The sequence below is a fragment of the Aspergillus wentii genome (assembly GCF_001890725.1).
Source record: "Aspergillus wentii DTO 134E9 unplaced genomic scaffold ASPWEscaffold_7, whole genome shotgun sequence".
Classification (NCBI taxonomy): domain Eukaryota; kingdom Fungi; phylum Ascomycota; class Eurotiomycetes; order Eurotiales; family Aspergillaceae; genus Aspergillus; species Aspergillus wentii.
Window position 1 is genome coordinate 845,372 of NW_024467838.1, and position 25,280 is coordinate 870,651.

At 48.0% G+C, this 25,280-nt stretch overlaps 12 protein-coding genes across 12 annotated transcripts; 4 read left to right on the forward strand and 8 right to left on the reverse strand.

Moving 5' to 3' along the window:
• Positions 1-367: 367 nt before the first annotated feature.
• On the forward strand, positions 368-1,331 carry ASPWEDRAFT_116974 (T2 family ribonuclease; the record flags this gene model as incomplete). The annotated part of the gene is made up of 4 exons (XM_040828701.1): positions 368-600; positions 660-954; positions 1,020-1,215; positions 1,267-1,331. 4 exons carry the CDS (start codon positions 368-370, stop codon positions 1,329-1,331), a joined length of 789 nt encoding a protein of 262 aa, XP_040685677.1.
• Positions 1,332-2,202: 871 nt separating this feature from the next.
• Positions 2,203-3,408, reverse strand: ASPWEDRAFT_116662 (casein kinase II subunit alpha/alpha'; the record flags this gene model as incomplete). Its single annotated transcript, XM_040828672.1, has 4 exons — positions 2,203-2,304; positions 2,361-2,780; positions 2,838-3,211; positions 3,294-3,408. The coding sequence occupies 4 exons, from the start codon at positions 3,406-3,408 to the stop codon at positions 2,203-2,205; spliced, it is 1,011 nt and encodes a 336-aa protein (XP_040685678.1).
• Positions 3,409-3,889: 481 nt separating this feature from the next.
• Positions 3,890-4,929, forward strand: ASPWEDRAFT_175311 (ribonuclease P subunit p30 family protein; the record flags this gene model as incomplete). The annotated part of the gene is made up of 2 exons (XM_040831344.1): positions 3,890-3,965; positions 4,061-4,929. The coding sequence occupies 2 exons, from the start codon at positions 3,890-3,892 to the stop codon at positions 4,927-4,929; spliced, it is 945 nt and encodes a 314-aa protein (XP_040685679.1).
• A 710-nt stretch (positions 4,930-5,639) lies between these two features.
• Positions 5,640-8,163, reverse strand: ASPWEDRAFT_645178 (uncharacterized protein). The gene is made up of 2 exons (XM_040838749.1): positions 6,567-8,163; positions 5,640-6,502 (listed from the first exon to the last, which is right to left on the reverse strand). The coding sequence occupies exons 1-2, from the start codon at positions 8,075-8,077 to the stop codon at positions 6,013-6,015; spliced, it is 2,001 nt and encodes a 666-aa protein (XP_040685680.1). The 5' UTR covers positions 8,078-8,163; the 3' UTR covers positions 5,640-6,012.
• A 728-nt stretch (positions 8,164-8,891) lies between these two features.
• On the reverse strand, positions 8,892-9,218 carry ASPWEDRAFT_645290 (uncharacterized protein). The gene has a single exon (XM_040838752.1). It carries the CDS (start codon positions 9,118-9,120, stop codon positions 8,947-8,949), a length of 174 nt encoding a protein of 57 aa, XP_040685681.1. The 5' UTR covers positions 9,121-9,218; the 3' UTR covers positions 8,892-8,946.
• On the reverse strand, positions 9,219-10,809 carry ASPWEDRAFT_645289 (DUF3431 domain-containing protein). The gene is made up of 2 exons (XM_040838751.1): positions 10,715-10,809; positions 9,219-10,589 (listed from the first exon to the last, which is right to left on the reverse strand). Exon 2 carries the CDS (start codon positions 10,541-10,543, stop codon positions 9,317-9,319), a length of 1,227 nt encoding a protein of 408 aa, XP_040685682.1. The 5' UTR covers positions 10,544-10,589; positions 10,715-10,809; the 3' UTR covers positions 9,219-9,316.
• Positions 10,810-11,572: 763 nt separating this feature from the next.
• hrdA (E3 ubiquitin-protein ligase HRD1) lies at positions 11,573-14,619 on the reverse strand. The gene is made up of 3 exons (XM_040836165.1): positions 14,443-14,619; positions 14,280-14,384; positions 11,573-14,232 (listed from the first exon to the last, which is right to left on the reverse strand). The coding sequence occupies exons 1-3, from the start codon at positions 14,464-14,466 to the stop codon at positions 12,040-12,042; spliced, it is 2,322 nt and encodes a 773-aa protein (XP_040685683.1). The 5' UTR covers positions 14,467-14,619; the 3' UTR covers positions 11,573-12,039.
• An 844-nt stretch (positions 14,620-15,463) lies between these two features.
• On the forward strand, positions 15,464-17,247 carry ASPWEDRAFT_116615 (putative MFS transporter; the record flags this gene model as incomplete). Its single annotated transcript, XM_040828669.1, has 3 exons — positions 15,464-15,715; positions 15,781-15,984; positions 16,045-17,247. 3 exons carry the CDS (start codon positions 15,464-15,466, stop codon positions 17,245-17,247), a joined length of 1,659 nt encoding a protein of 552 aa, XP_040685684.1.
• A 364-nt stretch (positions 17,248-17,611) lies between these two features.
• On the forward strand, positions 17,612-18,886 carry ASPWEDRAFT_645277 (putative GPI anchored glycoprotein). Its single transcript, XM_040838750.1, has 3 exons — positions 17,612-18,094; positions 18,153-18,286; positions 18,352-18,886. Exons 1-3 carry the CDS (start codon positions 17,975-17,977, stop codon positions 18,791-18,793), a joined length of 696 nt encoding a protein of 231 aa, XP_040685685.1. The 5' UTR covers positions 17,612-17,974; the 3' UTR covers positions 18,794-18,886.
• Positions 18,887-18,979: 93 nt separating this feature from the next.
• On the reverse strand, positions 18,980-20,388 carry ASPWEDRAFT_117617 (Gfo/Idh/MocA family protein; the record flags this gene model as incomplete). The annotated part of the gene is made up of 4 exons (XM_040828753.1): positions 18,980-19,581; positions 19,644-19,791; positions 19,880-20,193; positions 20,256-20,388. 4 exons carry the CDS (start codon positions 20,386-20,388, stop codon positions 18,980-18,982), a joined length of 1,197 nt encoding a protein of 398 aa, XP_040685686.1.
• Positions 20,389-20,698: 310 nt separating this feature from the next.
• Positions 20,699-22,935, reverse strand: ASPWEDRAFT_44021 (COP9 signalosome complex subunit 1). The gene is made up of 4 exons (XM_040836166.1): positions 22,400-22,935; positions 22,225-22,269; positions 21,879-22,159; positions 20,699-21,821 (listed from the first exon to the last, which is right to left on the reverse strand). The coding sequence occupies exons 1-4, from the start codon at positions 22,536-22,538 to the stop codon at positions 20,802-20,804; spliced, it is 1,485 nt and encodes a 494-aa protein (XP_040685687.1). The 5' UTR covers positions 22,539-22,935; the 3' UTR covers positions 20,699-20,801.
• A 485-nt stretch (positions 22,936-23,420) lies between these two features.
• Positions 23,421-25,038, reverse strand: ASPWEDRAFT_646196 (uncharacterized protein). The gene is made up of 11 exons (XM_040838754.1): positions 24,689-25,038; positions 24,542-24,622; positions 24,477-24,494; positions 24,324-24,425; positions 24,180-24,268; positions 24,034-24,126; positions 23,953-23,982; positions 23,858-23,896; positions 23,775-23,801; positions 23,688-23,717; positions 23,421-23,627 (listed from the first exon to the last, which is right to left on the reverse strand). The coding sequence occupies exons 1-11, from the start codon at positions 24,701-24,703 to the stop codon at positions 23,483-23,485; spliced, it is 669 nt and encodes a 222-aa protein (XP_040685688.1). The 5' UTR covers positions 24,704-25,038; the 3' UTR covers positions 23,421-23,482.
• Positions 25,039-25,280: the final 242 nt, after the last annotated feature.

Here is a 25,280-nt window from a genome sequence, read left to right on the forward strand (position 1 = left end):
TGGTGATGAGCAAAGGGGGAGCTTTCGAGTCGGTGTCATGACCTTGTCACTCTTTGTGGATCGCTACGTACCATACGAGACATGCATCATTCAAAAATCAAACTAGCAGCCTTGATGAGTAGTAGATTGCAATGTTGCATAGAGCCATCAGATTAAGGGGTAAATCATTCTCCACTTTCAGCGCAACTGATAAACACGCATCCCAGTAACTGCAGCTTATTGGTCGTTGTCAATAGCATCAATTTATGCAATGCTACATTAACTATCTCAAACGCTGTTTCAGCACCTTTTAGTTTCCAGTAAGCTGAACATATTTAAAGGAGCCAACGTATCTACTAAACTAAACGAATTTCAAACTCGTCTCATCATGTTTTCTCTCTCCAAGGGCACAATTGCCCTAGCTATTGCCCAGCTCTTTACTGGAGTGCATGCCGGCCTGAAAACCTGCACCGACACTAGCAACCTGAGCTGCCATAATTCTACAGCTGTTTCCGACCTCTGCTGCTTCAATTCCCCTGGTGGCACTCTTATGCAGGTCCAATTCTGGGATACTGATCCCTCCACTGGTCCATCTGATTCCTGGACAATCCATGGTCTCTGGTGAGTATCAACAATGAAGCAGACATTAAATAAACACTAATCAAAGTTTTTCCTCACAGGCCAGACCATTGTGATGGTGGATACGGCGAGCACTGCGACGACAGCCGCGAAGTCGACGATATTGAATCCGTCTTGAAGGACCAGGGTCGAACAGAACTACTCGACTACATGCAAACCTACTGGATCAGCGATAGCGAATCAAACAACAAATTCTGGGCCCATGAATGGAATACTCATGGAACGTGTGTCAACACTATCGACCCCAGCTGCTACACCGACTACGCTGAACACGAAGAAGTTGGTGATTTCTTTGAGCAAGTGGTCACTTTATTCAAGGATTTGGACACTTATACCGTAAGTACTCTGAAGAGATCATATTTTATTCCATGGTGGTCATGAAGTAACGATTTCTTTGGCAGGCCCTTTCGAAAGCTGGTATCACACCTACAAATGACAAAACCTACACCGCAAAAGAGATTCAGTCTGCTGTTGGATCAATCCACGATGGCTATGAGGTGACTTTGCTCTGCAATGATGACACCTTGTATGAGATCGAATACTACTTCAATGTCTACGGAAGTGCAGTTGGTGGTAAATACGTTGCAACTAGCCCACGTATGTTTATCTCCTTGTAGGCTTTCTTGTTGATGCTAACCTATTCCTCAGTTTCCAAGTCTGGATGCCCCTCGAGTGGTATCAAATACCCCCCCAAAGACAGCAGTAGCAACTGAGTTTGAAAGGCTTTTCTCACATTCAAGTTTGTGCCCAAAGCGAAAATTCAATGGACAGGTTTGCCCGAAATCTGGTATGCTGGGATAAAAGCTGTTTCCACCTTAAACTAAGGTGGCCTTTGCCGTGTAGTATCCCGTTGGGAATTATTAGTAAATACTCATGTTGTAATATACCGAGTAAGATTACGAAAGATTTGACAATGCATTCATTTCTTTAAAACTCTTGAGATTAATTCAGCTAACCACATACGGGTCCTTCACTCCTTGAACGGTGCATCAACCAAAAGTTGCAAAGAGCTTATCATAATAGAAACTGGACATGAAAACAGAAATCGAAAAGATATGGAGAAAAGAGGATAAGAGAAACCCGTAACACCAGACCAACAATTTACGAGGAATGGAGAGAAGAGGTAAAGCGTGAAAAGGCGTAGGAATATGGGTATTGGCTGTGCAAGTTACGCAGGACGAAATAGAATAAATCCCATCACATCCTACACATCGTCAAATATATTTGACCCACTGGATACGCCGAGAAGATTGAGGTTAGATGGGCTATATACCCAGCAGATTAGGTGCATGTCATCTGTCATCATCGTCGTCTCCGTTCCGTGTTCCATAACTCATTAACACCCACTGAGAGTCAGTTCGTCCCAGCATGAGGCACGGATCGGTTGCTGCACCGCCTTTTTTTTTTTTCTGTTCTTTTCTTTTTTCTTCGTAAATCTCTAACCCAGTCATTCCAGAATCAACTCGAAATCCAACCAAACCGGCGGTGATCATATTGGCCGTAGATGGGCACTGATAACAGCGGGTGCTGAGCGAGGAACCAGAGCGTTTCAAAAGAGATAGTAATCTCTCCAGCGCCTCAGACTCACGATTGAGACGTCACGTTGTTTCGGGTGGCTTGGGTCTCTGCCGCGCGGACAGCCGCAAAGTAAGGATGAGCCATAGCCTCTTGGGCAGTAAGTCGTTCCTGAAGGAGTCTGTTTAGCACGGATCAACACACAAAAAAGGGGCAGCGAAGCATACCGCATGATCATATCTGAGAAGTTTGTCAAGGAAGTCAATTGCTTCATCGCTCACGAAGCGCTGGTTCTCAGCATTGACGAAAGAATGCCAAGCCTTCTTAGGGAAACGGGAGAGGATCTCATCATACTGGGGGTCGAGCTCGATGTCGTATTTGTCCAGGTACTCAAAGAGTTCTTCGGTTCCCAGCACCTTGGCGATCTTTACCAGCTGGTCCGAGTTGCTGTTTCCGTGGAAGAAAGGCTCCTTGCGGAAAATCATCGAGGCGAACATAGCTCCAAGCGACCACATGTCCAAAGAGTAGTCGTATTCCTGGAAATCAACGAGCAGCTCCGGGCCCTTGAAGTATCGTGAAGCGACACGAACGTTGTACTCTGTGCCCTTGTGATAGAATTCGGCAAGACCCCAATCGATCAGGCGCAACTAGGCAACACGTCAGCGTACTCAATGGGCAAACCGACCAAACACATAAAAACCTACCTTGCGTTTCTCATGGTCGATCATAACGTTGTGAGGCTTCACATCCCGGTGCATAATACCCTTGCTGTGGCAGAAATCCAACGCCTTCAGGAGTTCATAGACATAGAAGCGGACATCATAGTCGGAGAAGCGTGGGTAAAGGGTGCGGAAGTCGGTGTTGTTGACGTATTCAAAGACCAGGCTCGGCGTCTTGCTCTGGTTATCGCGAACAACATCCAGCAAGGCTACAACATTGGGACCACCCGCCAAGTTCTGAAGAATCTTGATCTCACGCTTAATCTTCTTCTTCTTGACCGGTTTGAGGACCTTGATCACACACTTCTGGTAGTTGACAACATTGATACCCTCAAAAACTTCCGAGTACTTTCCCCGTCCTATAATGGTCGTTGTCAGTATCGAAAATAACCTTTGCCATCGACCATTGGGGCATTCAAGGGAATATTTGTCATTCCTTACCGATTTTGCGGACCACTTCATAATTTTCCAAGACTCCCCATGAGATGTTCACACTATCGTAGTCCCAGTAGGATCGAGGCATATGCTCGTTGACATCGGCATAGACGCGCGCCATGATGATGACGGCTCACTGGCAGTTCCGAGTCCACCCACAATCAAACGATATCGAAGACTAAATGCGGCGGGGTAGAGACGGGGACGCGTGACAACGGAGGATCGCGACAAATTTGAGGTAATGGACAGACAACAGCAGCTGCAGATAATGAGCGGAATACCCCGTTCAACCAGTGCAGCCGTGCTATCGTCCCGAGCGGAGGTAGGCAGAGATGTATCGCAGCAACGATAAATAGGAATAGTGGAATGAGATGCTCGTTCCACCCTGCAGTCACGGGACTGGCTTGTGGGTAGCCGTCCCAATGAGGCTAAGCTCTCGGTCGGGTCGGGGAAACTATTGATGCGGGTGGATTATGAGATTTCCCTTCTCGGACAGTTCCAGCAGCTTTTTTTGCGTTTCCTTTCGCTGGCAGGATTGAATCATCCAGGGTGGAAAGAGGGAAAGAAGCAGGCTTGGCAGATCCAGTCCTTTTATATTCACCATGTTCTATGATTTGAACGTCCCGTTTAGCTCGGATGATCCCGAGATCCCTCACACCTTAAGTTTTCTTGCGGAACGTACGTCACTTTTTTCCCCGGCACAAGACCAAACTGGCACGATGCGTGCTATATTGGAGACCACATGAGGAACTGACCTGACCTGACCTCTAAAGTTGGTTACACAACCGTCGCTCTCTCCCAAACTATCAGTGGAAAGCTCCCTCCAAACCCCACTCCCCCGCCTTTGCCAACAAATGTCCCCAACTCGCTCAAGCTCCTCACGCGCCTGAATCTGACGCTTTCCGATCCCGCCCAAAACCAACGCCTAAACAGCCTAGCACAAGCGTACGACTTGATTGCTTTATGTCCTACGAATGAGAAGGCGCTTTTGAACGCTTGCACCAATTTAGAATGTGATCTGATCTCGCTGGATCTCTCCGTGAGACTTCCATTCCACTTCAAGTTTAAAATGCTCTCCGCCGCTATTTCACGTGGAATTCGTTTGGAAATTTGCTATGGGCCCGGAGTCACAGGGAGTGGTCCCGACGCCCGGAGGAACCTCATTGGGAATGCCATGTCTTTGATCCGGGCAACGCGCGGGAGAGGAATCATTGTGTCGAGCGAGGCCAGGCGAGCATTGGGTGTACGGGCACCTTGGGATGTGATCAATCTTGCATGTGTCTGGGGATTGTCACAGGAGCGTGGCCGGGAGGCTATCTCTGAGGAGACACGAAAAGTGACCGCATTGGCAAATTTGAGGAGAACCAGCTGGCGCGGAATAATCGATGTCGTTCACGGCGGCGAGAAGCCTAAGGCTGTAGAACAGACCAAAAAGGAAAAGGGCGCGAAGAACAAGAGGGTCGTACCCCAGACGGAAAGCAATGGGGACAACCTGAAGAGGAAAGCATCGCTTGGATCAGAGGCCAATTCGGAGGAGGCCGAAAAAACTCTTTCTAAAAGAGAGATGAAACGCAGAGCAAAAAAGGCTAGATTGGCGGCCGGAGAAGACGATATTGCGGATACACCTCTTTCGGCTACTTGATTAAGATGGTCGTGAGATTTCTGGCTCACGCGGCCATGAAACCATGGCTCAGGCCGAAGTCGCCTACTGAGCCATATATTGATTCTTGATCTCGTGGCCTAGGCACCAAAATTGGGACTGACCCTTGCGCAAATTCTCATGGGGATCTCGCCATTCCGCTGCATTTGCTGTCCTTCAGCTTGCGCTCCTTTACACCCCAACCAACTATAAAACCGACATTTTACATGAAGGTGTATAGTAGAACCAGGGTATAACCGGCCACCAAGCAGCAAGTTAGATCTGCTACAGTAAGCCTTAAATTCTGGGCTGGGAGGAAAGATATCACGATACTCATCCATATCGGAACCAATATCATCATGCTACGGCACACATTTCCGCCGTGGAACCCATTTGCTCTAACAGAACAATGAGGATGGCCTTGATGTTGAACTTCTGAAGCTAAAATTCCGGGCTGGATTGACAAAGACACTAGCTGCGAAAATTTGCGCCCCTGTACCAGAATTATATCATCTTGGTGACTTCCAATGTGGTGATGGTCCAGGACTGATAGATTATAAAATACAATAATTAAAAAGTAATGTCTTGTTCAAACTAGAATACATTCATACTACGGAACCGTGTAGTCTACTGGAATATAAATGCATTCATTGTTCGAGGAAATGCATTTGCACGTGATATATATAACCCTTATATAGGCAAAACATGGAAGTCCCAGGAGAGTTTGGAAATGTTATTTGATCCAGTAAAATACTAAAGACCAGATAATTTGCATCCATTTAATATTTTCAAAAGAAGTCTATTGATTCAAACCCAGAGGTAACAAACATAAAGAAGTGCTTGCCTGGAATCTCATGCCGTAAGTCATGTCCGATATAACATAGGAGTCATAATAATATGGATGATCGAAAGTAAAAAAAAAAAAAAAAGAGCCCATAGTATGTACCAGTTTTCTGGGCGGAGCAAAAGACAAGGAAATTCCAACGCCAGAAATTTTGCTGATTTGGGGGTATGAGTGGGGTTCACAGAAACAGAAACAAACTAAAAGAACAAAGTCAAAATACCACTATTGACATAGAAGCTCATTTAAGATGATCCCTCAAGTTCGACAAGAACCTTCAGCTCGCCGTCCATCCAATCCACAGTTCCCGCGGAGAGAAGGGAAATTGTCCACTCGCCGTCGTTCTGTACAGGGGCTAAACCATTAGGGAGCCATACTTTGAACTTCCATGCGACAGAAGATTCCCAGGTGGCGGCAGCACCATCAAACCCGGAATCGGAGAAACCTGGCAGCTGACCAGCAAATCGACGATAGAGAACCTGCTTGATAGTTTCAAGATCAGGACACTGTTCTGCAGGGATGTCGACACGAGGAAGGATACGCTTGCCGTTCTGAAGGATGTTGATACGGAGGGTTATCGGAGTTTGAGATGTAGTGTTGTGATGGTTTTCGGTTTGAGGGACGAATGGCGGCTGGGACACTGGAGCTTGGTCATGGGTAGCAGTATGAACGCCCTGTTTGGCAGCTAAATTGTCGCGAATAACCCGTGAGATGTCACGCGTGATGCTGCTGGCACTAGAGGGATATTAGTTTCATACAAATATAGAAAAGGGTAAATCAGCACGAGAAGTGGACTTACAATTCATTCCTGGCAGGCTGTTCACGGGCCCCACCAATTCGCCATCGAAGATCCGTTGTCGCATTAGAATTTAGAATACGATTGACATTTTCGTCTTCACAAGGCCCGGGACAATCGTATGCGCCTTGATGGAAGATTTGGTAATGGCTGTCGACAGCTGCTACCAAACCGCGCCAATCTGGCTGCTGGAGACCTGAGAGGGACCACAAGTTGTCGAGTTCGTAATCATGGTTATAGGTTTCGTACGACTTTGCGATTGCTTCCCAGTCGGTTGGGTATCCGTCTAGAAGAAGATCAGTTAAGCCCAGGTCCATATCGTGTGCGTTGGACCCCATCTGAGGCTGTGGTGCGGGAATTGGAGCCTGTGCAGGAGCAAATTCTTCGGGGATGTGATGTTGCGTATGAATCTGTTGCAGCTGCTCTTCTGGCGTGAATTTCGACGGGCTATCGTGGTGGACGTTCTGGAAGTCTTCTGTCTTTCTCCTCTTTCTATCATCTGGGCCACCTTTGCGAGTCTCAATCGCGTACTGTCGTTGCCTTTCGTTGGTTACCATTCTCCTCAGCAAAGGTATAACCAATGCGATAATCTTCTGTTGGTCGCGAGGCCATATGTAAGTCCTAGGACCCATGCCCTCATTCATCACATTCTCGCCAAAGAACCGTTCCCCGTTCCCCTCAGCTTCCAAAAAATCGCGGACGCAATTCCAGAGTCTCAATTTCACCATTTCCGTGTCACCTTTGCCCCTCTGTCCCACACAGTCCCGTCTCTCTGGGTGCTCATCATTCAGCATGTAGCCCTTAGCGGCTGCTTGAAGGTGCAGGAAGTTCTCTGGCGATAGCTCAAGCGATGCGAAAAGCTTCGACATGGGTGGGCGTGTATGCTTTTTGTTACTCGAAGGCTGGCGAAATAGAGCGGCGGCAGAGTGAAGGCCTATAGCACGAGCTTCTGACAACGGCTGGGGCGGCACGGTCCTAATTTCCAAGGAATCTCCATCAAACTGGTGAGGGTGATGGTGTTGTTGTGAATGCTGCTGTTGGCCACCAAGACCAACGCCGGCTGTCAATGCGGGGTCAAGTGGATCATCCCCCCTCTTTCTTTTCTTTGACACAGCTCTAGACAGCCCTGAAGGTTGAGTCTGCTCACTAGCGGATGCCGGGCCTGGTCCTCTCAGCTGTCTTCCACCACCTATTCCTGCCCCGAAGCCTGAATCCCCAAAGCCGTCATCCTCAATATGAATTTCTGGTCCATAGCTATCTAGTTGGTTCTGGTGCCCAGCGCTAGCTGCTGCTGCGACAGCCGCTGCGGCAGCCCATTCAGAGACATCTTGCCCAGCTGCTGCCGTAGCAGCTTCTACCAGCCCAGCAAGCTGATTATCATTCGGCGCATATCCAACGGAACCAAGGTGGGCATTCGGATCAATATGGGAAGTGTGCGATGTCTGGTTGGAGGGGAATTCAGGCGCCGAAGTCGACGGAGGATGTTGGTGATTCGAAGCGGGCGTAGACGTCATGACGATAGTTGTCGCAATAAAGATAGGTTTATTCTTTTTATCGTGCGAGCCCGAAGTAGATATGGTTTAGATGTGATCTGCCTTTGCTAGTTACCCAGTAATTAACAAACCATAGAGTGGTTGTTATTTTAAACTAAGGTATTTGTTTGATTAAGCAAGCAAGCCTTCGCTATAGTCGATGTAGTGTTAGAACGATTTCTTTCAATGTAGTGAATTCAAAGAAAATACTTCACTTACCACCTAAGACAACAGCATGCAATATTTTTTTCTACTATAGTGAAACAGTGGATTCCAGTCAATGCAGGACCACTCCAGATACAAGTCACCAAGACCTTGTCGCGGAGGGGACTTCGGACTCGTTGCCCTCCTTGCCGCAATGCAAAGGCGACAGAAGGCAGCCCTGCTCCCAACGCCACTCGCTGAGCAGGAGAGTCCCACGAGCTTTATTGAGGAAGAAATTGATACCAGAAACAAAACACCAAGTGCTTCTGTTCGCTGAATATAGCTCGCGCGAAGATGAGGCGAATGGAGATAGCTTGTCCGCGCTGATGACGCTGTTTGTGTAGTTTGAAGGAAGGACAGACAGTGCAAACTCTGCATGGGCGGATGACGGCGGAAAAACGTAACAGGGATGAAACCCCGATCACGTGCTTATGTATCACACTGTACCAACCACACACCCGACGGCGATGCGAAATCAAGGCAAGTTGTATATTGCCATTCAGATAAATTTGATATTGTGCTTAAAATATTTTATTGAAATTTGTAAAAGAAAAAATTCTTTGAATAATTGATCATCAAAACTGAGTTGCAATTGCTCGTATATCAGTTTGGAACCCGCCAAAAGAAAGGAAAAATTGTACAATATATCAACAAGGCCAAGGCATAGTACTTTTGCAAGGCCAAAAAAACCAAACCCAGCTGGTGAACCAAGAAACCAAGATGAGAAATATGCTCAGTATATATTCACGAGAAGACAAGAAGAGAATCGAAAGGATCGCGTCCAAATGCAAATGTGTGGTCAGAATATGAAAAATGAACATGCCCTCCAACGCCAAAGATTGGTTACCGGAGGAGAAGGAGGGAGTAGATTAACTCTTCTTCCACCTCCGAAAAACAGTAGCCACCGTACGTGGCTTTATGTTGGGAACAAAGTACCAGGCTGAGTTGACGGAAGAGCAAAGCACCCTCTCGCGAGCGGCAACGCTGGCTTTGAACCTATATGGGGCTTTCAATGGTTTAGAACCCATCACCTTCCTTCCAGGGGCGACCTGCTTCGAGAGCCCGATTTCTTGGGTCCGCACCGCGCTGAGTAGCATTGAAAACCAGATCATTAAGCGTCTGTATTTTTTCGTTGATTTGATTCTCAAGCTCGGTGTCTCTGCCTGGCTCAGGAACATTAAGGCGATTCTTCTCACTTATAGGTCCGTAGATCCGCGCAACCTCGATGCTCTGAGCGTTCGTATGCCAGTTTGTAAGCTCCTCTTCGAGATCTTTCTTTTGGAAACCAAGCCCTCTGAAAGCATCATACTCGTCTTCGCCACCAAAACACAGACCGTATCCGTCGCAGTAGCACACATTCTCCTTTGCGCACACGATATTCTCGCCAGTAAACACAAAGTGCCACAAGTACTCCCAGACTCGACCGGAAATATAGTCGCTCAGCTCCGTCCGTAGAATCCAGTCTCGATAGAATATGTAGCGGGACTTGGGAGTCGCTAGAATGCGCTCGCGTGACACAGCAAATTGTGCACAGCACGGTTGAGCCAGGACATCAGGAATGGGAACATCGGGGAAAATCTCTCCCCAAGATCTGGCCAACATGGTCTCTTCTTGCTTCTCAGAGTTTTCCTCCAGCGCACCGGGGTGCATCCAGTCGGGACAGCCAGGTGCCCAAGTGCAGCGTAGATTCATGTAGCCTTCTCTCACAACACGTGCCGGGTTGAGCCGTCGCAGCATGTCTGCCGCATCGCCACCAAATATCTCATCATTGTGCCATGCGAACTGGTGCGAGTGCATGAATGCAACGATGTCGGGAATTTCGTCGTAGTGATCGATAATATAGCTCAGATAAACCATGACTTCATGGCCTTTGTTTTTTGGCGGATGAAGAGGGGCGGAGGGATCGTCAGCCACATAGACAGCATGTTGCCAGTCAGGAATTTCCCGTGCCATCCAATCCGTATCTTCATCTTTAATCTTGGGCACCACCAATATCTTCGAATAAGTCTCCCCGGGAGGTTTTGGCACGCCAGGAATATAATTCGGTTGAGGGGTGAGCCGGTTGTTAGTCGATTCATTTTCCGAATGGCTGATATTCCAAGTTCCCGCCGGGGTGACTATATCACCTAGGCCCAGGGTCTGTGGTACCTGACGCCATTGTCTCGTGCGGTTACTGACCAGGTAAAGAAAGAAGAGGCAAAAGGCGATGCCGACGAGAGGGGTTGTCCGTCGTGAGAAAATCATGAATGAAGATTCGTAAATTAATACAGATAGAAAAGAAATAAATATTCTGTCAAATGAAACGCCCGGTTAGCTTATCAACAAGTCAAGTTCGCATTGGTCGTACAAGGCCAGCTTGACCATAGTGTGCAACGAAGACGACACTGGGAGAGCATTGCAGGAGCCACAACGCACAATCAACAGAATAATAATATTAAAACACCATTTATACCATGCCTCTATTCCCCAAGAGTACCGTCGTTAAGGTTGCCAGTGTTCCACGCCGCTCACTCAGGGGTATCAAGTCGAATGATCTCGGTGTTGGAGTCCGGGGGGCGTTGAAGAAGAGAGTGTCGGAAGCAACCACCGGCTCGTGATTAAGAAGAAGACAGAGAATGAAACCAAAAAGAGAGGAGTCTGTCAAGGTCGCATCTAACACGCTGTCGCAATGAAAAGATGGCGCATGGCGGGTAGTCGGGGAATTAGCTGGAGGGTCTGGGTCTGGTTCATTAAAGTTGTTGCAAGCGGGCGGAGTGGAGTTCTGGTCAGTCCGTCGTAAGAGGGACGAGGAGGATGACGAACACTACCACTAAAGAGACCGGGACAACGTAAGTGCCAAGTCTGGCAGTGATGGTGTCTATACGAATCAGCGAGAATTATGTGAAACAAGGAAAACAGAAGAAAAGACAAAGGCTGGTCTAGGGCACTATGGCAGAGAGAAGTGCGTGAAAAGCACATTCGGTGTTGGAATTCTGGCGGGTTCCTTATCGCTATGGCCATGCCCTAACCACATGGAATATGCACGAAAGATATCATCATGACTATATATATCGGTACTAGAGTTTAAGCCAGAGAAATGGATCACACATATGTTTTCATTGCCTCGTGCTGACAGGAAGATCTGCAGGCTTGGTTGTCGATGACGACGATAATATATCCACACTTGTTCCATACCACAATCAGATGCAACACGGGTTAAAATTTTTTTCAAAGATTGTGAAGATAACCAAATGCATCTGAAATACTGGGTCTCTTATATGAAACAGTAACACGCTTGATTATCACCTTGTGTCTGTTGATTTTTTACACTAATGGTCCAAGAAATGGTATACTATTCTTGTTATACACCAAGTCAAAATCCATAAATTCTATGAGACCAGCATCTACACTATGGTATGTCGCAGATGGGTTTATGCATCTCATATTGATGCTCATCTTCGTTACACAAGACCAAATGCACGTATTCAGCCATAGATGAGAAACCATCATTCATTGACCAAGAATGCAAAGAGGGATTCTAAGCATAGAAACACGAAAGTCGAGTAAACAATAGAGACATGAGTGGAGGCAAAATGGCCATATGATAAACAAGGAGAGAGTAAAAAATAAGGTAGAAATGTCAAAAAAAACCGGGTATGATTCTGAATCGCTAAAACGCCACAAACCGCTTCGTATTTTTCCCATTTGAAGGAAACAAGCAAAATGGAAATGGAAAGATAAAATGCTCGTTCAATCTATTATCACATCTCATCGTCCACCGCTTCTTCCACTGTTGCTACTCGAGCTTTACCCTTGGACGACGATGAAGATTCCTCCTCATTGTTTGAAGTTTCGCCTTCGCAATGCGCACGATCTTCAGTGCCAGACAGGCCTGCAGGTTTTTCAGAAGGTCCATCGGGGGTTATATCAGTCCATTCTTGAGATGGAGAGTCAGCACGGTGACTGGCTGCCGCTGGGACTGCATCTGCTTGCCAATTAGGCAAGTCTTGTGCTGCTGTCGGCGTTGGTGCATCGACCGCATCGCCATGCCGAGGTTGATTTTCCGTGTTTTCAGTGGGTGGGCTGGGCTGGTGAGCAGTGGCGTTCTCTTGAGCGGGTGAGGACGTTTCTGGGGCAGTGGGAACGGTGCTAGAGGTTCTCGCTTCACCTTGCCCCTGTCCAAATGAATGGAGAGGAAGCAGAGACCAGCCTTGGGGAAGACTGACTCCCTCTGGTAGTCGAGCATCCCCAGATCTCAAAGCCGGCGCTCGAGGATCAGAGATAAATTGACGGCGCATTGTCATCGAAGATGTTGAGGGCGATGAGAAGTCAGGGGTTTGAAGAGGAGTGCCATGCGGCTCGGGGGCAGTATTTGCTTGAAGACCCCGTAGCCTCTGCAGTTCTGCTTGTAGAAGCCGTACAACATGAAGTTGATCAGCAGTAACACGAAGCTGGTTGATTTCCTGTGTGATCTGCTGTTCAATCTGCTGTAAATTGTTCTGGATGTTCGAAAAGTTGGACATGGGGGTTGGTGTAGCAGGTTGCGGTGCGGCCGCAGGCGGGGGCCGTCCGAATCCAAATCCAAATCCAATCTGGCGTGCTCCAGGCGGGTTGACATTGCCCGCGGGCTGCAGTGGAACATTGTTTTGATGAATTTGCTGGTGCAGGTTGTGGAACAGATCACCTCGTCCAGCACCGAACCCAATTCGAAACGGTCCGAACTGATATACCCGAGCTCTAGGCATTCCATCTGGAGCACCACCATTGCGTCCAGGAGCTTGGTTTCCGCCCGGGATGTTCTGCTGTGGCACAGCGGCCCCATTACCGCCCACGTTGTTGGCGTCACCAGGATTTCCACGAGTTCGAGGCACAACAACTGGACGTCGGCAAGTAGGGCAGTTTTGTTGTCTCTCGAGCCAGCTTCGGAGACAGGAAAAGTGCAAGATATGGCCACACGGAAGCTTCTTTGGGCGCAGTCTATCGGGAACCCTGCGAGGAGCACCAGGTCTGGCGTCTGCAGGCTGCTGCCAAGGAATCATCTCCTCTCGACAGATGATGCAAACGTCCTCTCTTCCAACCTCCTCGGCAGTCGCGTCTGGATATCGCTCGTTCATGTCCCGGGTGGCATTGCGGTAACGCAGGAAATCCATAATCCGTCGGCAAAAGGAGCGGATTGTAACGACCACGTCGCGTAGGATGTGGATTGGCAGACCATAGAATGTGAATAGTATGGCGAAGAAGGTAAGGTAGACCGTCAACTTCAGGAAGTCGGTGACCAGATCGAGATAGAAGACCCATCGGCCTTTTTCTTCCCATCCGGGGACGTCCAACTCCATTTCATTGATTTCATTCTCATCAGGCAAGTTAGAGGGGAATCCGCCTGCACCAGACTGCGCATGTTGTCGGAGTATTTCATCCCTAGACTCTCGAATCTCCGCCCGGCGTTCTTCCACTTTCGCCTTCATCTGCTGGTTCGTGATGTAGATCTCAACCAGAGCAATCGAATATCTGGCGGCAGTTGAGCTTGATAAGATGGTCAGGATAGCGAACTCGAAACCGAACATAACCATCATATCCGGGCGGGCCTGTTCAAGGACAGTATGGACACAGTATCTCAGCATGGAAGCGTTGAACAAGACCGACAAGACCAGCGAAGCTGCTAGTCGAGTATGGAACAATCGCGGGTTAGCCGGAGGTTGCTGCTCCAAAAATTCCACGCGTCCTTCACCAATCCATCCCCAGACCTTGCCGACCAACAGACCAACAAACATAACCAGGAACCAGCCCCCTAATTCACCCCGAAAGATTGTCATGGCGAGACATGTTTCCGTGACAGCGAACCATGCCTTCTCGTAAAGCTGCTCGGTTTCGATCGGTCGTAAAGGTCCGTAAAGGAGTCGCTGAAGCCAGAAGAGCAGAAAACCAGCGATAAGGAGGGATAGATTGGTCAAGATCTGCGACTGTTAGAGCAAGTTCTCCGACAAGAAAGATGAGCACTTACCATGAGATTGGCGCTGCTCTGTGAGAGATAAACACAAGCAGCGTAGAAATTAGCTCTCTGGTGCATGGCTTTAAGGAAAACACCAGTAGCCAGGGCCACTGAGGCCTGTATATCAAGTCAGTCAGGATGGGATTCACCCCATGATATCCCCCAAATCACTTACCCCGGCATAAGCGGCTAATCTCATGGGCGCGAAGTGACAGACGTGGGCGAGAAGCCCGATGTCACTGGCAAGGTCAACTTTAAAAGATGTTGTATTTTTTCAGGATAACATTGACGATGTTGAAAAGATGGAATGGGCAATGGGAAGCTGAAAAATTGAAAGCCAGAGAGGATCGCGTGTCGTTCTGGACAGCTATACAGGAATAGGCGGCGGACTCGTTGCCGTGCCTTACGTCAGCGGACATTCGGCTAACATGATATCTTCGGCATGACAGGTGCAATCAAGGCAGTTGATATTATTATTATTGATGTCGATATGAAATACCAAGGATAATTGTTATTTATGATGGTTTAGATGTCCATTTCATGTTAAAGTGGATTGTCTGTTTGTTGATAGTAGAGATGGGCGTCACCTTGGATATATTCCTACATATCAGTAACTAATGAGTACTGTGCAGAAGCTCAGAATTCCTTAAGATTCATAGGTTCATTGACTATTTAGTACTATCTATTGGGTATTGTAGATTCACTCTCCATCAGCTTGACCCAACACCATCTCGAGGACGTAGCCGAATGTCCGACACTCCCGTGGTGAGGAGAGCTCTGATAATGCGGGGCAGGTGGCCGCCATCATATCGGGGTAGCTCAGCACTCCAAGTTCCGTCTCAGTTCTCAGTGTTGCAACTTTGCCACCTCTGATCGTGTCAAGATAAAATAACCTCGGGATTTCAATGCGCTTCTCCACTTGCCTGAATATTGTTTGAATGGATTCGATTACGACTACGTATATACTTGCATCGTTCGTCGATCGCCGATCGATAGGCAGGGGCGGCATCATGTGACCGCCGGCTGTCCTGCGGAGTGCGGTGGTATGAGCTGAGTATCATCATCATTGACCGGCAGAGAGAAGCATCTTCTGCTTCCATCGTCTGTTTATCAGTCAAGTTTCTCAATTCGACTGGAGTAGGAGAACTTCTTTTGAAATATCTTACCCAAGTCGCGATATGATCTGACCCGATGTGATGGCTTCTCAACGGGCTCTGTTCACTGCTTCCCGTCTACAGACGCTAACCTACCTGCTTGGCGTCTGTCCATTTTCCATCGCCTTTCTGGTGTTTATCAACTCCTCCATCTCTTTTGTTGTTACGGACTTGATTGGAATCCATGATGGAGAGGGTGATGCCGTTGGGACCTTAGGATTTGCTGATGAATTGCTTGCGCTGGCCGCTTGTCCCCTCTGGGGCGTGTTCTCGGATCACATCGGAGTTCGCCATGTAAGCGATACTCACCCTTTTCATATTTAGAATCCTTCAGATTTCTGATGCAATTTTCCTTATAGGTATGCGCCCTCGGTTACGCCATAATAGCTTTCGCATTGGTCCTGCTCGTCCAAGCGAAGAATGTCTATCCCGAGTTGCTTCTGGGGAGGCTGCTATTCAGTGTTGGGGGATCTGCAGTCTCGACCATGGTCACAGCTGTTCTACCCGCCGTTACTGGAAAGGCCCCCAACACACAGACCTACCGGATGTCACTGTCATCTGAAGTGACAATGACTCCCAATCGTTTTGCTAATGGTCCGTCGCACGACGGGGACCGTCCAGAGACCGCCGCAGATTCACCATCCTCCCGGCTGGCCGGGTTTGTGGGCATGTGTGCTGGGTGCGGTGCGCTCGTGTCGCTGTCTGTGTTCCTTCCACTTCCTGCTCGATTTGAAAATTGGGGTTCATCGCCTATTCAGGCCATCCAGTACAGCTACTATCTTGTCGGGGTGGTGGCTCTCTTGATCAGCATTTGTTGCTTGGTTGGATTGAGAGACCTTTTGGGAGAAGAAGATAAGGGATGGACATCGCTGTTGTCAAAAAACCAGGGCCAATCGGTTGAGACCACAAGCAATGACCAGGATGATGTTACGCATAGGATACCGCAGCTGCCCTATTGGAAACAGTTGAGCACCGCCGTTGTCCTGGGCTTTCAAAACCCGGCCATCGGCCAGGGCTACCTTGGAGGATTTGTGGCACGAGCTTCCTCCGTTGGTATTTCATTATTCATACCTCTCTTTGTCAACCACTACTACCGAGTGTCGGGCCTCTGTGAAGAAAACCGTGAACCGGTATCTGATATCAAAAAGTCGTGTCCCAGCGCTTACATATTGGCTGCAATTCTAACCGGAGTTTCTCAGCTGGTAGCATTGATTGCGGCTCCAGCGTTCGGGTTTCTTTCAGAGAAGTCACGAAGATATCAATTACCTCTTCTCTTTTCCTCCCTCGCAGGTATTATTGGCTATACAGCCTTCGGACTAATCCCCAGTCCACAATTCAAGGGAGATGATGGAAACCCAGGAGTTTTCATTTTGATGGCTCTTATTGGTCTCAGTCAGATTGGCGCCATTGTTTGCAGTTTGGCTGTGCTGAGCAACGGTATTTTAAGTATAAGTGTCAGCGACGGAACCTTGAAGCAAGGCGAAGCCGATGATCATACAAGCAGAACAGGAACGGCGAATGAACCTATTACGACTAATGTCGTTGAGCAGGAGCCCGGTGAGCAGCAGCCTTTATTGGCGTCAGCCCCGGGCCAGAACTTGCAGCAATTTTCGCACCTTAAAGGGTCAATCGCTGGCGTGTATTCTCTGTATGGAGGCGTCGGTATCCTGCTTCTCACCAAGGTTGGTGGCGCTCTCTTTGATACTGTCTCATCAAGTGCTCCATTCTTTATCATGACAAGCTTCAACGGTGTTCTGTTGTTGGCCGGGATTTTAGGAGGCTTCATGAGCAAGCCTCATCAGGCAGCGACTCATGCAGCAGCTTAAATTTTTGATGAAGTTTTCATGGGGGTTTGGTTATTTTGGATGATATTATAATACGATATCGGATGTGATGTCAGCGACATGTGGGATTTATGCTATATAAACTGCAAATGGGTGTGGCCCTGATAATCCGGTTTGATCCGGCGAACTCCAATGGGAAAACTACAAAGTTTTCATTTTCTCTGATTTTTGAAGGACTAAAAATCCTGTCACATCTCGCGAACTCTTCTCAAATTTTGGATTTCATTTCCCAGCAAATTCAAGGTCGGTCCAGTCCAGGAATGGTTAGCGTTATCATGCTAGTTCCTTTTTCTTGCCATTTTTGGACAAGGTCTTGTAGTACCCCTCGTCCGTGCTAGGTAGAAATTACCTGATCAGGCATAGACTCGGAGGCCTCGGTATTCTCCGACCGTAAACTATACCGGGACAGGCTAGTGCCCCTACGACTTAATCTATGGCAGCCAATCAGGCTTTAGAGTGCACATATTGAGTTCGCTGGGACCTGCCTGATCGGAGACAGATGTTTGGAACCCATGGCTAGCTAGTTCTTTGGGCGAATACTGCAGGCTGTCGTGAATCAGAGCAATTTCGCTTCTATATTAGGGGTCCTCGCCCCATTATTAATCTCGCTCTCTCTTTTTCCAGCCATCCTGTCATTCGTTTTAACCAGTGTTCTTCGCCTCTGTCGCTCATTCGTCTACATTCTTTTCAACTACAATAACAATACACCATGCGTTTCCAATCTCTTACCATTCTGGCGAGTGTCGCTGCTGTCGCCGCCGAGAGCACTGTTACTCTCTTCTTGCCCGGCTTTTATGATGGCTCCTATGTGGCCAGTATCGCTAGCACCGTACGTACTGCATTCTGATGTTTATATGAAACACCATGGCTAATGTTCGTTTCTTCAGGAGGGTCCCATGACCGCTTATGCCTTATCTTGCCCTGCTGGAGCTGACTCCAATGACTGTGGTCTTCCACCAGACGGACTCACCGTCCTCCAGGGATCCACGTCGATGGCTTTCTCGGCCACTTATGAAAATGAGCATGTCACTTTGATATCGCACCGCTGAACCGAAACTTTGCTAACAGTCCACCCCTCAATTTCAGATATATCTCCGAGGGATGCAAATTTGAGGGCACCAGCCTAGCTACCTGCGTCGCATTGCAGAGCGGTTCTTTCACCAGCGTAGCTACCACCATCACCATCAACCCCACCATGCTCGGCAATGGTGGTGGCTTCTTGCCCGTGGTCGTCACTGCGACCAACACCGCTGCTCTCTCTGCTTCAACTGGAGCATCTCCATCAGCTACTACGGCCACTGAGACCGGCGTGTCCACTACCGCTACTTCGTTTGTTGTGTCGTCTACCCCGACGGATAGCGCATCTACCACTTTGTCCACCGCTACTTCCTCCTCGTCCCCGCAAACAACTGGCGCCGATGCGGAGCAATCACCAACCCCGACTAGCAACCTTGCATTGCCTCAGGTTACAGGAAATGCGCGCTGGGCGGCTGGGGCTGCGATTGCGGCTGCTTTGGTCGCTTTTTAACCATGAGAGTTTGACTACCATATATTCTATTTGTTGGATTTAAGCGATCATACCCCCTAGTTCTATTGGATACGCTAATATATAATCACTCTCATGTTTCTGTCATTCATGTAGATACGAGATACCTGAATTAAAACTTGTCTATATTATGCTTTTGAACCTTTCTTTCCCAATTTGCTGGAGACTTCACTCCTTGCTCTCGTCCATAGATGGCCTTACCGGCAATCCCGCAGCCTGATACATCGCATCAACCGATTCCATCTGCCAAATACTATCCTGATTAGACACCCAAAACGCAGGCGTCTTCCCCTGAACCGCACTAACAAACGCCTCCAACTGCCACCGATACGTACTCCAGTACTGATCCCCCCCCTTATCCCCGGTACTAGTGACAGTGCTTCCCCAAAATGGTCCTCCCTCGTACTGCTTCACGTAGCGCGTCTCCCCGGTCGTCTTGTCCAGTATGGCAATATAATGGTATAGATGCGGCATTAGGGCGTTGTAGAAGTATATAATTGCGTTTTCTGTCTCGACTTCAATGGACGGTAACTCCCAGACTCGGGGGACTAACCCGACGAGCCGGTCTCGCGCCATATCGGTGTAGATTCGGCTGTGGACCCTGTTACCCTGTGGTCCTTCGAAGTCGAGATGGGCGAACATTGCCTCGTCGACGCGGGGGTCGGTCCTGGAGGCGCGCACGCTCACGGAGGTGATGGTTTCTGGTGATTTGGCGTGGAGTGCGTATCGAGTGAATGATAGAGGGTATGTCATATCCATGGCTGAACCGCCTGTGATATAGTGTTATTAAATAGATACACCGGTTGAGATGCCCAGTGATGAGATGACCTACCTCCCAAGTTAAAATCCCATCGTATATCACCAGCCGGGATAGCCGGGCTAGCAGCCATCGAAGCATCAGTACGAAGAATCTTCCCGTACTGATTCGAGTCCAAAATCTGGCGCCATGTATGCGCAGCCGGGTGGAATTGCCAATGCGACTGCTCAACATAGTTAGTTAGTCACATAAAACACGCATCAAAGACACGCTTGAAACAGGACAAGAAAGAAAAAAACCAGAAAACTTACAGCCTCCTCGACAATCAACCCCTTTTCCTTGGCCAACTCGACCAACTTCTTCGCCTGCTCCGCATTCGATACAAACGGTTTCTCGCAGAGAACGTGTTTCCCGGCCTTGAGTGCCTTACACGCCCATTCGTAGTGCAGTCCATTCGGCGTGGAAATATACACAACATCAACCTCGGAGTCGTCAAGGAGCTCCTGATACGAGCCGTATGCTTTGGTGAAATGGTGCTGTTTTTGGACTTTTTGGGCTTTGCAGATGTCGCGGGAGGCGATGGCGTAGAGGATTACCGAGGGGTGGGACCTGGAAGGGTGAATGACTATATCGTTAGAATTATTTTTCACTCCCTAAGTCTTCAGCAGTGAATGGGATATATCTCACTTGAGGCTGCATTTATTTGAGCAGTGGAAAGGATTCCCAGTTTTAATGCATCTGGTGTTTTGGTAGGGGTGGTGTGAAGCCAAGAGTAGATGTACTGGTGGACAAAAGTAACTGCTTGAGCAACGAGAGCCATGACAAATTATTTTGACAATAGTCTTACAATAATTTCAATTGCTGTCAAGGTCAGCCTGCCATATTAATATTTTTGTGATATTTTCATTGCGCGGAGCTGGCGCTCTTCAATGATATAATATGACTGTATGACGTGATGGTTTCGTCAGTTGCCCTATTTGTACACAGGACATGCATATGTTGATGTGCACCGAATGAAGACTCATCTAGAAATTACAGATAATTCTAGTAATCCGATTTACAGTTTTCTATTCCTTCAACCTTCATACCAATTTAAAGGGGAACTATGCAATAAAGCATTGAAAAGTAAACGAGTAACGTCAATTCATGAGTCATTTTCTCTTTCCAGGAATAAGAATACTTGAAGTCTCCATAAAGTGACCATGGAATCTATTTCTATATCATTCCAGGTCCTCACCCAAGCATACTTGGTGTGTTCCGATAGTATTTCCCTTTAGCCCCAGACCGCTCCTCCGCTCCATGCTTTCTCTCCCCTGGGGGCGGGCGCACCTCCAATCCAGCATAGAGAATGTTAGTCCGCAACAATCGAAGGTGAGCCTCCCGTGTATAATTCGTCAAGCTGTCAAGGGCCGCCTGTTGCACCTCCGTCCGCAGATTCGTTTGGTTGGAAACCAGCACTCCCTTCTCCAGGTCGATGCGGGCATCTAAAGTGCCGTTTTCGATTAGTTGAATCAATTCCTTCACAAATGGCGACTTTGGATCAGTAAGACTGGTCTGTTCTTCGATTGCTGCTGGAGCAAATATCTTCGCCATGGAATCTAGGGTCACGCGACTGAAAGGAACTAGGTATTGTTCAATCGACTTGGTGCGAATGCGAGTGTACAGAGTAGCGACATGGCGCTGCAGGTGAATGTCAAGAAGGTAGTCAGTCTTGTAAGCATTAAGGATTTCCAGACAAGGACGGAACTTGGAATTGCAAAAGAACGAGATGGCACGGCGAATGTGGGGTTCCAGCTCGAGAAAGTTCCGGAAAGAGTTGTTGTCAAGCACCTTGCGCTGGAGATCGTTTCGGTCCATAGATGCAAGCGCGCAGAGCCCACCATACACAGCGACATCGTTGGATGTGATAACCTCATTGTAAGATGCTCCCAAGTTTGCATCAGTCCCCAAGAAACTGTGAGCAGCATCTAGATATGATCCGGAGTGTAGCTGCGACAAGCCCAATGCGGCATTCATCTTAGGCTGGTTTTTGGTCTGCTCCTCTGGCTTCGATTGCAGATTACGTAGGCGGTGCACGTTAGATTGCACACTAAGCCAATCCCCACGCTCAATGGCCACGTTGATTATCTTGAACAGCATCGAAGCGATGTGGCTGGGAGTTGTGCAGTAATCTCTCATGCGGGAGTAGGCCTTCGATGCGCCAACCAAGTCTCCGATTTGATGATAGTGCAGCCCCAGATCTTCATTTCCCATCTGTGGAAAGAGTTAGATATTAAATCCAGCTCTGACATCTCAAAAGGACAGCCATACCCGTATGCTCTCTTTGATCAGGTTATTCTTGTATCCTTTCAATTCATGCTCTAGCCGGTCCGACTCTGTCTTGACGACTTTCTGCATATAATCCATCCAGTCCGTGTCTAGAGTGGCTTCACTCTCAGTCGATGCAGTGTCCGCAAGCGCCCGAACCGCACGTTCATATCGAATCACATCCTTGCTCGATTTAGCCTCGACGATTGCAGCCTTCAAAGCATCGGTGGAAAGGTAAGAGGAACAGATTCCGATGAGGAATAGGCGATCAAATCTAGTTCTGCCTATTGAATGAATATTTCTGTCAGCCACTGCGGCTGACGCATCCCGATAGAACTGTCCTGCTTACCAGTGTAATTTGCAATGTATGACTCGAGCTCGAATTTGGGGGGATCTGCGAAGATTGCACACAGGCTGTTAGACCATGTTTGCCCTATTATCAACCAACTCCAACTCCAGCTGCAGGTGCAGCTGTTTTATTCCCTCCTTCAGCTCTCTTGAGAATACAAGTGGAACAAACGCACCATCAACTCGAACTAATGACCCCGCAGCGACTGTATTGCCACTGATGTTCTCCAAGTCAGCATTCCCTAAGCCGGCTCCCTGTCCCGAAAATGATCCGGTCTGAGAAGCTTCGAAAGCGTCTGGCAATGTCGAATCCATTTCGTTTGTTCCGCGCACGTGGACCATACACCAATAGCCCGTTAGATTCGATGGAGAATAGGACGTCGTTTAGAGATAAGAACCCGAGTTGGCACTGCAAGCCCGAAAGATGTAGCCTTGTTCCAAGTGTTCACGAGCTTCGAGAGTCGAATTCAAGAATTCCGGGGGCACTATCCGCACGTCAAAGTGGAAAACCCCTCGTCACAAACGTGATAAGTCGCTGCCTAGATGTATTCAAGAGAAGAAAATATCACTGCCTCTAGTTCGCAGGTTCGTATGGAATTTCAGTGTATGGATCGGTCACGAGGCGGTTCGGAATGGATATTGCAGCAGAGGATGCGATCGAATGGTGGAGAGCGGACGAGGTGAGCTATCAGACAGACGGCCATCATCGCCCGCATTGTCAATATTTGGGCATAATCCGGACCATTGGGGTTACACCGCCTCTATTACCGCCTTCACCGTTTTCCCACTCCACAACCATTTATGGAGAGAGATTGACGTCCACGCTCGTCGAGCAAGGTATGAAAAACATTCTGTGGTCAACACCAGTTCGACTCGAAGTATCAAATGTTTCCGATTCCAATCGGGGTGGAGAGAACCACTACAGAAGCTTCTATCAATACAGGTGAAGACATTGTGCATAGCTAGGAGCAACAAGTTGAGAAGGAACAGCGAGTTGGCTTATTTGAACAATCGTCTGTTTATAAGCATCAGGCAGAATCGACATTCCATGTGTCCCGAGCTACGCAGAATTCGAATCATGAGAAATCAGGATATCAACCAAACAAATATGAAGTTGATGTGCCTTGACCTCTAATAAGCGCAAGCAGGTGCCGTGTTCTTCAGATGCTTCTTTTAAATCCGTCAATATTGACCAGTGTGAGACATAGTATGCCTCGCAAAGCAAATGCTGAAGCAGAGAAGACAGGGGTGTCCATGCATCAAACTATGGTGAACATCTCGTCGCGGTAATCGTCCACAGCAATCTCCAGGTCCGAAAATACTACATCCTTGTTCGTATTTCTAGGTTTGGGGTCGAGCGTTCCGGGCCCAAGATTTTCAGTCGAGAAATCTGGGAATTGATTGCTTTGATCTAATTAGCTACTTATTGGGAAATTTCTTGTTGGTCACAATCGAGACCCTTACTCGACGATACTTGAAAAACCCGACGGTTCACTAATAATCATGTTCAGCTTTCATTCAGGTGGAATTAACATGTGGCGACCCTTTTACCTTTTGGTTACTGCGGAGGAGAAAGTCCTAATGTTTGTCAGAATATAGTTGAGACTATCCGGGATCTTAATCAATGTCCTTACTGGGTTCCAGCGGTGAAATTGTGAGTAGTCGAGGAGGACCTAATCCGGTGTCACTATCACACTGCTATGGAAACTATTTTGGGGATTGCTCTCACTGATTATTGGGACGAAGCACGACAGAATGCCTTGTCGACATAGTTAATCATGATTCAAATATTATGTTGGGATACTCTTACTTGGCGTCATGGATGACTGCATCAGAGGTACTAGTTGAAGGACCGGCGGGAGTATCCTCAAAAGCAGTATCAACCATGTCCAGTTCTCCAAGTCTATCCAGACACATTAACACCAATGTGCGAAGGAGGTATTATTGCATTCTTACTCGACGACGCGCTTCGGCGGATCGTACTCGAAAAGAGGAACAGAAGCAGCTTCTTGGCGTGCCCACCCCAAATGGCGGTTGTCGTAGTCCTAGAAGGGGATTCGTGAACACTGCCATTTCGCCATACCTAATGCCAATACTTACAGATCCATCATAATGGTCGACCGGCCGCCTATAGCGACGACCGCGATAGCGGCCTTGTCTTCCAATATTCGACCCACGAGCGAGTCCACATATAGTATTGTACAGTAGGTGTGTGAGCGGTTCATTTCAGGCCATATTGGATAGCGGACATACTGTCATTGACATTTGACCCTGGAAAGAATCAGTAGATTATATGGAGCAGCTGGTGTATGTCATACCAAGACCATCAAACCTCGGCGTAAGAGGCACCGAGAGAGGATATGCCCCCTGCGGTGACAAAAGAAACATCTTCTATGATCCTAGATTTGCTCAGTTAGTCCGTAGGAATTTGGTTGGAGAGCCGTGGAGGGGCGGTGTTGTTTTACACGAGCTCTAGCCATCTTGGAGAGTGAGTTTGAAATAGCGAACTCAAGATTGAAAAGAAGCAACTGACAACGGCAAAGACATTTGACAAAAATAAAATGCCTGAAGATGAACGCGAAAGTGATCGGGGATGCTGATTCTCAGATGGGGAGTGGTTGGATGGATGAGAAGAGGAAGGAGAGATCAGGGCCGGCGTCCAAATGACTTCCTGATTAGGCCTACCCCACTGCGAAGGACTACCAACACTTAGTCTTGTGACAGAAAGTGTTCTGTCGAATATACTGCCAGACACATCCACTTCACAGCATCGCCTTCACGTTTGAGGCAGGCTAAGAGTTGGTCTTGGCCCATTCATTGTATGTGGGATTTAGGGCTTTTTAAGTAGTTTTACTGAAAATTATATCCTAACCCTTGTCGCTAGAATGGGGCCTCTGGGGCTGACCGACACTGGCACTGAAACAGAATCCTCGTCAGGACTTCGGTGATTGGTTTGAATGATTGGAGAGTGTTACAGAATAAACCTGTTAGACGAGTCCATAGAAGGCCTGAGGGATTAATAACTTCAGATAGTTAGCTGGATGATATCTCATCGAT